Source organism: Peromyscus eremicus, chromosome 3 (genome assembly GCF_949786415.1).
Source record: "Peromyscus eremicus chromosome 3, PerEre_H2_v1, whole genome shotgun sequence".
Taxonomy (NCBI): Eukaryota; Metazoa; Chordata; class Mammalia; order Rodentia; family Cricetidae; genus Peromyscus; species Peromyscus eremicus.
In genome coordinates this window covers 149,907,230-149,919,841 of record NC_081418.1, presented here as the reverse complement: position 1 = coordinate 149,919,841, position 12,612 = coordinate 149,907,230, and the positions used below count along the sequence as shown (strand labels likewise).

General features: G+C 41.0%; 1 protein-coding gene across 1 annotated transcript in view; it reads left to right on the top strand.

Annotated features, from left to right (window-relative positions):
* Positions 1 to 561: 561 nt before the first annotated feature.
* LOC131907492 (solute carrier organic anion transporter family member 1A4-like) overlaps positions 562 to 12,612 on the top strand; it is a 36,809-nt gene continuing 24,758 nt past the window's right edge. Inside the window, exons 1-2 of the mRNA XM_059258747.1 lie at positions 562 to 703; positions 10,378 to 10,524. Coding sequence (XP_059114730.1) covers positions 562 to 703; positions 10,378 to 10,524 — 289 coding nt within the window. The remainder of the gene's footprint in view (positions 704 to 10,377; positions 10,525 to 12,612) is intronic.

The window sequence follows — 12,612 nt, the reverse complement described above, 5'->3', positions numbered from 1 at the left end:
CCTCCATCAGTGAGAATGTAGCTTGTTCTCAAGACAAAGAGGACCAAAAAACCCCAAAAAACAAAAACAAACAAACAAACAAAAAACCATCAAGTGCTGAACTGGTCAAGGACATCCAGAGACCTGTCATTCCTACAGATAGAACAGAGTAGGCTTGCTGCAGAAATGACGCCGTGGTATAATTCTGTGTTCTGTTCCTTCCCTTCCTAAAAGTAGACAACACTTGTCCTGAGGATAACAGTATATTGCTGAAGAGCCATCAATAGCTGTGTCTTACATTGTACATGTCTTTCTATATGAATAAGGGACACTGATACATGATCAAAACCATACCCAACTACAGAACTCACCACTGCTAACCAGCTATTCTAACTCTGCATTTCCAGAGTTAGGACACCAAGACGGAGTAGAGATTACACTTTAAAGTTTCTTAGGTGTTCAGGTACTGTTTATGTTGTATACAATCCTCCACCTCATGGTAGAGGTTGTTTTATCAGTAGATCGAGGATATATAATCAGAAAATGAAGTTCTCACCTTTTCTTAAATGTTTTTCTTCGTAGATGTTTTTGTTGGCATTAGCAGTAGCATATGTAGCCAAATCACTATCAGGAACTTATATGTATTCCATGCTCACACAAATAGAGAGACAATTCGATATCCCTACATCTATAGTTGGATTGATCAATGGGAGCTTTGAGATTGGTGAGTGATTTTCACATTTATTTATTGTTAAATATTGACATTCTCTCCTTATTTCCTGCATTAGACTAATCTGACTGAGGTACATGCTTCCTGATGTGATTGAATAGTCTGGTTTGGGTGTGAAGAAACCACTATTTAAATATCTCCAGGATAGCACCTAATTATTGCCACATACCCTCACATTTTTTTTGACAGGAGGCTGAAGATTTAGTGTATTAATATCTAATTCTATAATTTGGTAAAACAAAGAGAAGCTCAGGGCTTTTCTTTGGCATTTTACAAGGTTGCTGTGGGAGCCTGGAGGAACCGAAGAAGAGAGCAAGTGCTTCTCTTCCCCCACTGTGTCTGTGAGGTTGGCAGCTCTCCACTCCTAGTCACTTGTAAGATGAGGGTGCTTTCCTGTGTTTGAGTTGTGTCAGACATGATTGCTAAGAAGAGTGAATGAACTTTAGCCCCTGAATTTGTGTAATGAACTGGGATATGAGAGTACAAAGGGTGAAGGAGGGAAAGATGCCCTTTTTAGACAAAGTGACCTGGAAGCCTCTTATTCTTCTTATTTACTTCCTTCAAGGTGAAATTGTCTTTAATGTATTTAATCAAAACAGAATAGAGAACCAGGACTGTGAAGTAATGAACCCACACTGAGGATGCTCCTTCCTGTCTCCAGGATCAAGCTCCTTAGTGCTTGCTCTGCCCCCTGTGTCCTTGGCCTTCACAGTGCAGTCAGGATGAACGCCTTCCATAGACCTTTCACAGATTCAGTCATGTTCTAGTGCGTTAGATGCAGCAAGTGCAGCCCATTGGTTATCCAAGGTCTTACAGAACACATTGTGCTAGGGAGGTCAGTCTCCTGAAGAAGTAAAGTTTTTCCAGGTGGAGAAGTGGACAGGTAAATGTGAGGGGAGATTTTTATGGAGGATGAACCATCAAATGGTTTGTGTGGGGATGTAGTCAGCACTGTATTATGGGAAGGTGAAATGTGTTAGAGCGTGATCCTGGAGAGATGTTGCAGGGATGAGAAATAGGTAGTCTGTGACTTGCTCTAAAGTGTATCTTTTATCCCTCTGGTGGAAAAGAGCTAGTATAGGGTTAGAAGAGGGTACTGACCTTTCTATGCTGAGGACTCATATTGAAAACCTAACGCCATCTGATTTCAGGATAATATTTTAATTGCATAAAATGAAACTATATACTTGAAGAGGAAGCCAGTTACACTGAAGCAGAATTATGAGGACATTTAAACAGCCCATAAACCAGGAATATTTGTGCTTTTTAAAGAGTAAGGCGAATCTTATCTGGATCTCAATTTCAAGTGATTATTGGCTCCATGACATTTTGCAGTATTTACAACTGTGATGTCAGAAGCCACTATTTATTCTTCTATTGGTGATGGAATCATGGCTGCTCATGTCACTACTGCTTCCTACTTTACCATGAACAGAAATGTTTATGCCAGTTAATGATTATGGAAAATAATTTTCTCCCAGTTCCCAGAAAACTTGAGTTTCTTGGAGAGCTAATTTCTGTGAACTTTGATTTTTAGACTAAAGGTTAAAAAGTTCTGTTTAAATTAGAAAATATTAACTCCTTCCACCAGCATTGGATGTGATAGGTGACTTGGGGAAATCTTAATAGAAATAGTTGTGAGAGGAAGTAATTCACATTGGTAGGTGAATGCAGCACTTGGTGGGCATTTCGTCAGATAGTTTTGCATGCAATCTCCTCTAGCCTGGGCAACACTTTACCTCTCTCCCCACACCTTCCCATCAATTACTTGAAGGACACAGCAAGTCAATGTAAAAGTCAATCTAAGCCTAATGTGAGGAAGGGATGCTTTTCCTCTCAAACAATAGTGATTTCAGACGAGATCCAGTGTTTTCAGGATGGTATAGTCATAGACTAGAATGACGCCAGAGACTTCAAACAGTGAGTGTCCTGGGACATTGCCTTCTGCATTATGACCTCACTGACAGGGCTTTTAGAAAGGGAGACAGGCTGTCATAGGTGCAATAAGGATGTGGAGGTGGGGCATGCATCATACAAAATAAAGCAGCATCTCTTCTACTTAGATAGCAGGCTAAAGAGATACAGAACTGGAAGAAAAACAAAGTCTTTATATATCTTTCAAGTATTTGAGATCACTTAGAGATTGCTAAGTCATCAAAGAAGTGTGTTTGAGTTTTCTGATCTTTCCTTTATGCACGGTATGAGCAGAGTAAATATCTTCATCAAACTAAAAATATGTGGTTTGTGGAGGACTTGCACAATCCTGAAAGAGTCCTTAATATTTTCCAGAATGGAGCAGAACCTTCCCTCAGGGTCACAATTGATGTGTGTGTGTGTGTGTGTGTGTGTGTGTGTGTGTGTGTGTGTGTGTTGTGTGTGTATTGTCCAAAAGCTCCCAAGCACCCATCCCTGTATCCTTAAGGTGGTTGTTTAAACAATGAACCCTTGAGTCCAAATGATGGAAAGGCTGTTGACTAAGATCTGCTATTACTTTACTAAAACAAGCATTCCTATTCCCCTCTCCTAGGAAACCTTTTGTTGATTATATTCATGAGTTATTTTGGAATGAAGCTGCACAGGCCTCTCATGATTGGTGTCGGATGTGTGGTTATGGGCCTAGGGTGTTTCTTAATGTCGCTACCTCATTTCCTGATGGGCCAGTAAGTACTTCAGTCCTTCATGATATTTTTGGTTCAACTTTCACTTACAGAAAATGAGGCTCAGAATTTTCGCTCTGGGAGGAGCACTGCTTCCCCAAAGTTCAGAATGCTAATATGGAAATTAGAAGATATATTATCCATTCTGCTGGTATGATCTGTGACTCTTGCAGCCTGGGTCCATTTCGGGTCTCAACCTGTCCATTGTGAAGTGGGAATTTGAGACATTGCTTTCATGAAGTTGAGACACCTGAACAGATTCTCTGAATCTGCCAAAGTTTGTGCTGAGCCATTCATCAGGATTATTAGACACTCCAGTTACAAGGGGTCTACAGTGTGACATAATCATGGTTCAGCAAGGGATAGACCAATGTCAAGGCTGATTTTGTTTTTATGTTTACCAATGTATCATAACACAGGAAAGTATAAAAGTGAAATTATGTTTCTTAACTCTTACCCCCTTTCTTGCTTTCTTGGGTTTGTTTTCAGTTCTTTCTTCTGTTTGTCTGTGTGTCTTATTAGTTTTTAACACCTTAATATTCAATGATATACAAAATAATATTTCCTACCACAGAGTCATGCTATTCTTTGTTATGGAGCTCAATTCTTTATCTAGATTGAATGCTTAGCTCATGTCCCCATTAGATTGACTCTCTGAGTCTCTCACTGTCTTCCTAGCCCTCACAGGCTGGCAGGGTGAACATCCCTCAGAACATGTCAGGGCTGCCCCATTGTCCCGGGCATGTCTTTCGCTGGTGTCTGCTCTTCTCCACCTGCCTCTGAACTGCAAACCTCTAGGCCAGCTCAGTGCCGTTTCCTTGTAATTGCCCGTCATTCTTTTCCTTATGAATTTGTCTGACTTCTTCCCTCCTCTTCCGCTTCCTCTTGCCTCCCCTCTACTCTTCTTCATCATTTCCTTCTTCTATCTTTCCTTTTGTTTTTAAGATCTTTCACCAATTTGATGTGTGTCAGTGTTTTCTCTACATGTATACATGTGAACCATGTGTGCTTCCCGGGCCCACAGAGATCAGAAGGGTGTCTGATCCTCTGTAACTTGAGTTAGAGATGGTTGTCAGGTACCATGCAGGTGCTGGAAGAATGAAGCCGGATTCTCAAGAGCAAGAAGTGCTCTTAACCACTGAACCATCTCTCCAGATCCCCTTTGCTTTGCCTTTCTGAGACAGGGACTTGCTATATAGCCCAGGTTTGCATGGAATATACTATGAGGCTCAGGCTGGCCTTAAACTTTGGGCAGTCCTCCTGCTGTTGCCTTCTAATTGGTGATACTTTGGTATTTTGCTGTTAGCATTTCTGGTCCCATGACACTGTGTTGTCAGATGATGGATTTTGTCATCTCTTGTTATGATATGTGAACTTTTTTTTCTGTTGGAGTTAATGAACACACAGGAGATTGATTGTTTGAATTCTCAGAAAAGAAGGGTAGGACCACAGATCAGAGAATGCAGAGTAGCTGTCTTGATTTGTTATGTTGTTTTGTGTCTTTCTAAAGCTTTTGTCTCCTTAATTCTTTTTCAGGGAGCCTTTTTCTTTTTCTTTCTTTTGTTCTTTATCTCAGCCCAATTATTTCTAGGAAACAGTCATTTAGAAACCACAGAGTTGACATTAGAGAATCTGAAAGCGATGTCACCCTACATGTAGAGAATTGAGAGCTATCTGTAAAGAAGAGGTACATTTTGGGTGATTATCAAGTTCTTTTGATGATATTGATTTCTTACCTTTATTCATTCAAGTTCGTGCTCTCTCTCTGTCTCTCTGTCTTTCTTTCTCTCTGCCCCTCTCTCTCTCTCTCTCTCTCTCTCTCTCTCTCTCTCTCTCTCTCTCTCTCTCTCTCTCTCTCTCTCTCTTTCTGAGACAGGCTTCAACGAAGGCCATGTGTCCTCAAATTTGCTGTATAGCTGAGGGTGGCCTTGAGTTTTTCATTCTCCTATATCTACTTCTCAAGTGTTAAAGTGTCAGGCATGGGACACCATACCCAATTCATGCAGTTATGGATTTATTCCTACAGATACCTGTCTTGCCTATTGTAATGATTTAGATTTCTTTTTCTATTTATTTATTTATTTATTTATTTATTTATTGATTGATTGATTTGTTTGTTTGTTTATTGGTTTATTGGTTTATTTGTGTGTGTGTTTAATGTTTTTATGATGATGACAATGACTGCTGTGGAAATGTGTCTGTACAGGCTCTAGATGCTGTGTGTTCAGGGAACAGGAGTCAGTAATCTGCAGATGCTCTCATTGCACTCAGTTCCTCACAGCAATGTTTCCTGTGTCCACACAGATACGAATTAAAAAAACAATTTCACCTGCAAGCAACTTGTCCTCAAACAGCTTCTTGTGTTCGGGAAACAGAACCCAGACCTTAATGTCAACGGCAGACCCAAAAGGTTGACTAATGTTTCTTATTGCTTTCTGCTCAGAGACTGGGCCACAGAATACCCTTTTATGAAGGGCTTTGAATGTGACACTGGGTTTAGTAGGCATGTAAGACAAATGGACAAACTTTATTTCCCTCTTCAGGAAATAGAGTTGTTTAATAACATAGAACACTCTGCCTCATAAGATTGACTATTCTTATTAAGACTCCTTTATTTCCTAAAGTGGGTGTTTTAAAAATAAGCCAAAGATATCCACTCCACCACCATTGCAGAATTAGTCCACAAGGGAAGATGACTTAGAAGGATGGATTTAGACACATGATGAGATCTATGTGATTGGCCTAGTTTGGTTTCCTGTTGCTGCAATAAAACATGAACTAAAACCAACTCAGGTAAGAGAGTTTATCTAGCTTACAAATTGTAGTCCATCATATGGGAAGCCATGGCAGGAACCTGGGGGTAGAGACCAAAGCGGAGTTCACCAATGAGTCTTGCATACTGGACTGCTTAGTAACCTCTTTTGTGCAGCATAGGCCAATCTGCACAGCCCTTGCACTGCCCACAGTGATTTATGCTGTCCTTCATCAGTTATCCAAGAAGAAAACATCTCATAAACATTCATTCCCACAGCCCAATCTGATGAAGGCAGGTCTTCAGTTGAGATACCATCTTCTCAGGTCTATCTAGATTTGTGTCAAGTTGACAAAATCTGACTATGACAAAGATTGTCTAATAGGAAATATAACCAGAAAGAGGCTTCTCTGGATCTTTGCTGTGCACCTGATGCACCATGGGAAAGTAGGTACCTATGTCACAATTCAGAATTCCTTGATTACCCAGGAATTTGCCTTTCAGTCTTCTTTTCCTTCTTTAACAGAGACATTACTTTGCAGTTTAACCAAACAGTTGTGTTCCCTCAGTTCCTAGGGGCCCAGGCACTGTGCTCCTGGCTCCTGCCCTTCATCTGCTATATTATTAACTTTTACATCACTGTGATCAAAATCCCAAAGAACAACTCAAGTTCAGAAAGGTTTGTTTTCATTCACTGTTTTGGAGGGTTCAGCCCATGGCAATTTGGCTCCATGTTTATGGAGAGTATCATGGTGACATGAGTGTTGGCTGATTCTGTTCTTCACTTCTTTTTGGTCAGGAAGAATGAAAAACAAGGTATAGGAAGTGGTGAGATATAGCTTCTGTGGACATGTTACCCCCATGAGCAACTTCCTCCAATTAGACCCTCCTCCTACTGTTTAGTACTTATCAATACTGCGTGTCTCATGACTCCATCAACAGATTAGTTCATTGATGATTATATGAGAGCCATGGTGACCCGTCTCTGAATATGACTCACAGACACAGGCAGATGTGTAAAAGTACTTACTGTATGTATTAGTTACTTTTCTTTGACTTTGATAGAACACCATGACCAAGGGAATAAAAACACAGGAGAGCTCATTTGTGCCTATAGCTATAGGGCAATGGTTTTCAACCTTCCTAATGCTGTGATCATATAATACAGTTCCTTATGTTGTTGTGACCCCCAGCTATAAAATTATTTTTGTTGCTATTTCATAACTGTAACTTTGCTACTGGTATAAATTGTAATATAAACATATGATATTTCAGTGAGTCTACCAGATGACTCACTTTTCTAGAGGGATGAGAATTCATCAAGGCAGAGAAAAAGGCAGCAGAATCAGGAAATGAGGAGCTCACACCTCATTTTCAGAGAGAGCAAAATGGAAATAGAATGAGGCTTTAAGCTCTTGAAGCTCATCTCCAATGACATTTTTGCTTCCCCTCCTCAAATAGCACCACCAATGGGGACTAAGTATTTAATACCGGAGCCTCTGGGGGGTATTTCCATTCATAGGTGCACATCATTCTTACAGAGGGCCTGATTGGTTTCTAGCACTGACATCAGGTTGCTCACAACCCCTGCCATTCCAGTTCTTGGGAATTAGGTGCCCTCTTCTGGCCCTCCTGGGCACCTGCACACATAAGTTGCACATATGCACATGAAGGTACACAAATTTACATATACATTTTTAAGAAGTATTAAAATTGTTGACTTTTCAGTGGACCTGTGTAGATCTGCTGTACCTGGGATCAGGATTTGAGAACCCAGAAGAATGGGGCTAACACAGTCTGATGCTGAGACAACCTGGCTTCAGTTTCAGTGGACTCTATACATGAATGAAACAATGAAAGCAATGGTCTCAAGAGCGTCATTTGGGATCAGAAACACATGTAAATAAACATCAGTAAGCACATACTAGATGTTAACAGAGCTCCCCTTTCCAAAACTTTCTCAGGACAGGCCAGTTTAAACACAATTGCCTGGCAATAGTATAGATTATATCTGGGAAAGCGTGAAAGCGAGGCAGAGGGCATATCCAGATTCAAGGCACACTGACCAGGTTGGCTTCCATAGCTATGTTCTCTCTTCCAACAAGAGTCAACATAACTTATAAATTGAATGTAATTGTTTGTCACAGGCAGCACAAAATAATGTCTGTGAACAATCCAGGGAATGAAATGCACTTGAGGTAAAGGGCCCTCTGCCTTTGGACCTGGAGCCTCTCTCACAGTTCCCCAGGGTATTGTTCACCATGCATCATTCTTTTGGCTATGTTCCAACAAAACTCACAGATGCTAAAGGACCCAACATGTCCCATGGACACTTAGTCTGGAGCTGTCTCAGCAGATTCACCTCAGGCCAGAACATCTCCATTTTATCATGGATCCATGCCACAGAAATTGCACCAGTCTCCAAGGCTTAGACTGTCACTGTTCTCAGGGAATCTGTGGAGATCAAAATAACTTGAGAATCAAAGAGCAGCCATCTCTGAATCTCTGAGCCACAGAAACCCTCTAAGCAAAGCAACCACAAACAGTGGCTTCAATGGTAGCCTGTTCTCACCTCCTGCACTGACCTTTGGAAAACCTCCCCTTGTGCTCCTTGCGTTATGGTGGATAAGTTAAAATCTTCCCATGTGCAGAGCCCCAGCAAAGCACTTGATTCTTGCAGTGTCTGATATTTTCATTTCTGCCTTAAAGGAGCGTTTATAGTCTCCCTGTGATCTGTAGACAGAAGTCATCATGTTCATCAAAGATAAGAATCCAAGTACGTAGAGATGGAAACTGATTTTACTGAACAAGGAGTGAGTAAGAGTTAGACTGGATGACATAGTCATGCTTAGGAAATTTATGGGCAGTCCCTGTCCAGTCTACAGTTCGGGTCCATTGTCCTTCACATCCTTTAAAACACAATGTCTAGTTTCCCTAGGGAGTGGAAGTTTATTTAGCTTAGAACAAATTTGGGAGGCACATGCAAACCTTCAAAGATTTTTCCTTTTGCCTTTCAATTCTCTTTGGCCTAGTTTGTGTTATTCCATTGATAATCTACTACTCCAACTGTCTTGATATTTAATTGATTGTAAATGACAGAATCTATTGAAAAACACAGTTGGTATTCAGTTAAACTCTTTAGTTTTTACAGAATAATTAAGGCTATAGAGAATTCCAACTTCTGTCTGTGTTGTGTAAGTACAGAATGAATTGTTAGAGACACCCACATGTGCTAGTTTTCCTTCCTCAAAGTTATGGAGATACAGGCGGTGCCCATATTAACTTACTGGGTCCACTGGTTGCTGGAAAACCAAGTCCCTGGAGGTGATGGTAAGTCCTTGGTTGCATTGTTTGCCTATTTATATGATGTAGATTCTCACAACCAATGTTGTGAACTGAACACTGACTTTGGAAGTGGTGTCTATCTGTAGAGTCATCTCTCCCACCCAAGTGGGAATTGGCTCCAGCATAGCACTTACACTCCATTTCAAAGTATTCTTTCTAATGCACAGTAGCGGTGACTCACTAATTCACAGACAGCATTGTTATGGACTATTATTTTAACTAGGAAAAGATGTGTTACATTTGTTTGTGCTGCAGAGTATTACTTTAGCCATGTGAAGGTGTGTTACATTTGCTTCTGCTGCCTTTGTTAATGATGTAAAGATGTGTCACATTTGTTTCTACTGATTTGTTTAATTATGTAAAGTTGATTTGCATTTATTTCACCTTGCCTGCTTAAAGCACCTGACTGGTCACTTAAATAGCTGAACGGCCAATAGCTAGGCAGTAGAGGGATCGGCAGGGCTGGTGGGCAGAGAGAATAAGTAGGAGGAGAAATCGAGGATTGAAGAAAAGAAGGAGAAAAGAACAAGGAAGAAAGAGAGGGACATACCCGGGGACCAGAAGTCAGGCAGCCACCACCAGCCAGACACTGGAGGAAGCAGGGATATAAGACATACAGAAAGAAAGAAAAATAAAAAAGCCCTGAGGTAAAAGGTAGAGAAAGAGAAACAGGTTAATTTAAGTTAAAGAGAGCTAGGCAGAAATGATCCTAAGCTAGGCCAAGGATTCATAACTAATAAGTCTCTGTGCCATGATTTGGGAACTGGTTGGTGGCCTCCCAAAAGAAAGCCTCCTACACAGCACAGTAACATAAGTTACTGAATGATTATCATGAGCTTGTGCCCTTTAGAATTATTACAGAAAAATTTGAACTAACTGTCAAAATACTTATCCAGTTTTCTGTTTCAATGCAGAGTGCATGAAAGAAATTAAATCCTCAATGTGGATATATATAATGGTAGGAAATGTTATCTGTGGAGCTGGTGAAACTCCCGTCATGCCCTTGGGTATTTCCTACATAGAAGATTTTGCCAAATCTGAAAACTCCCCTTTATACATTGGTAAGTTTGAAAACCAGATCATTATTAGCATAGCATAGGGTAGAAATCAATTATTGATTTGGACACATTGTGGTTTCCAGAACCATGAGCTGAGTGCTATGGAACCATTGGTCATAAGATTGTTCAATGGGGGAATTAAATGGCAGATCCAGACAAGCTGCTTCATCATGCAGCTTCTCACTGTTAGAGATCCCTTTGACCTATGGACCCTGCAGTCATCTGATGCTGCCACACTATCCCTAAACCGTTAGAGATCCAGCAATATTTCCTGGAACATGTTTCTTAGACTCAATTGTTCTTTTCTATTTTTCTGCTTTTATGTTCTTATTCTTTCATCCATAAGTTATTACAACTTCATTATTGGCCATTTTGTGTTTGTAGTATTTTAAAATATAGTTTTACATTTTTTGTTCCCCCTCTTTCTGTCTCTCTCTCTCTCTGTCTCTCCCTCTGTGTCCCCCGCCCCCGCCTCGTGTGTGTGTGTGTGTGTGTGTGTGTGTGTGTGTGTGTGTGTGTCTGCCTGTGTGTGCACTTTCATGCCAGTGTGGTGATCAGAAGACAGCTTTTGGGAATTGGCTTGCCATCCTTAGGCCAGGTTTGGTGGACAAGTGCTTTCACCTGCTGAGCTGTCTGCCTGGCTCTGTGGGTTTTTTTCTTTTTGCATTTTTGTAAACATTTTTGCAGTTTAAAACAGTATTCAAAATATTGTTTGAATAATCATGTCTTCTCAACCATATTCACCAACTGATTTCTTATTTTCCATCTGCGCTTTTTTACTAATCGGGGCTCTGCACCCTGCTCCTTTGTGGAGTTAATGACAGTTTCCTTCCTTATAATCCCTCAGCCTAAACAGGGTTCTTTAACAAATAGCCAAGTCATTCTTTTAGTTGTATTCCTTGAAATTATAAAAAACAACTATGCATCTTGCAGGCAAGAGTCAATTTAGTGTTCACCTTCTTATGTTTTCTTCTAAATGATCTAAATTTTTATGAATAATTTGCTTATGTTCTTGAGTCAATCCATCTGTAGTTGATTATAAATCATCCATAATCTTGTATATAGGTATATTTTTCATTATATGTATACATATTACTTAAAAAATCAACCAAACAAAAACCAAAGGGAATAAGAGATCACAGGAATAAGCTTAAGATAAATCAAGATGAATTAAATTATAAAAATAACTTTTCCACTTTCTGGAAACTTACTAGTTTGACAATAATCTTTTCAGGTATGTATCTAGTCATTCTCTTTAGATTTCTTCACAGACAACTAAGAAAAAAAATACAAGCACTTTCCTACAATAAACTGTTAAACTATAAATTTCTTTATCAAAACTCTAGGGAAAAATTATATACATATGAAATGTAATAATTGAGAAGAAACCACATGCTCGCCTGGCACAGTTAGGACTGGGCATGTGAAGGAGACCCACCATGCTCCCCTGGGGCCACTTGCCCCAGGCAAGTAGAAGATACCACAGTCCCATTCAGTGCCATGTCATTATGCTGAGCAAACATATGATGGAGAGGGGGCGGGGCAAATGGTTCGTGTTCTATGGAGAGAGGCAGATCTGAAGAGGTGAATGCAGTGAGGAGCTTGCTGAGGTGGGTGACCTGCTTGCCACCTGGGGCCATGGTAATGTCTGGGCCTGGGCTGCTGCCAAGGGCCATGTCTGGGTCCACGGCCCTGCTGCAGCCACAGTCTGTGTTGCTGTCCAGGGCTCCTGTTACCATGAAGGCTGTGAGGGTAGAACTCACAGATTTGGACCCACCCCTCATTGGCTGCAGCTCTTGGGAGAGTGGGCTCTGCGCCTCTCCAGGGCGGCAGAGTAGAGTTGACTCTGTTGATGGTGGGTGTGGGTGAGCTGGCCCCGAGAATATGAGAGAGGGAGAGCTGGCCCACCATACTATTCATCTGTCATGTAGCGGTGTGGGTGAGGAAGAGATGACCACACACCCCCACATCCCCCTCCTTGCCCACTTCTTGCCCTCTGCCCCTTGCCATTGCAGCAGGCAAGAGAGCTGGCCTGTGGGGAATGAGAGCAGGAGAGCCGGCCCTGCCCCTCACCAGCTGCAGCACTCAGGA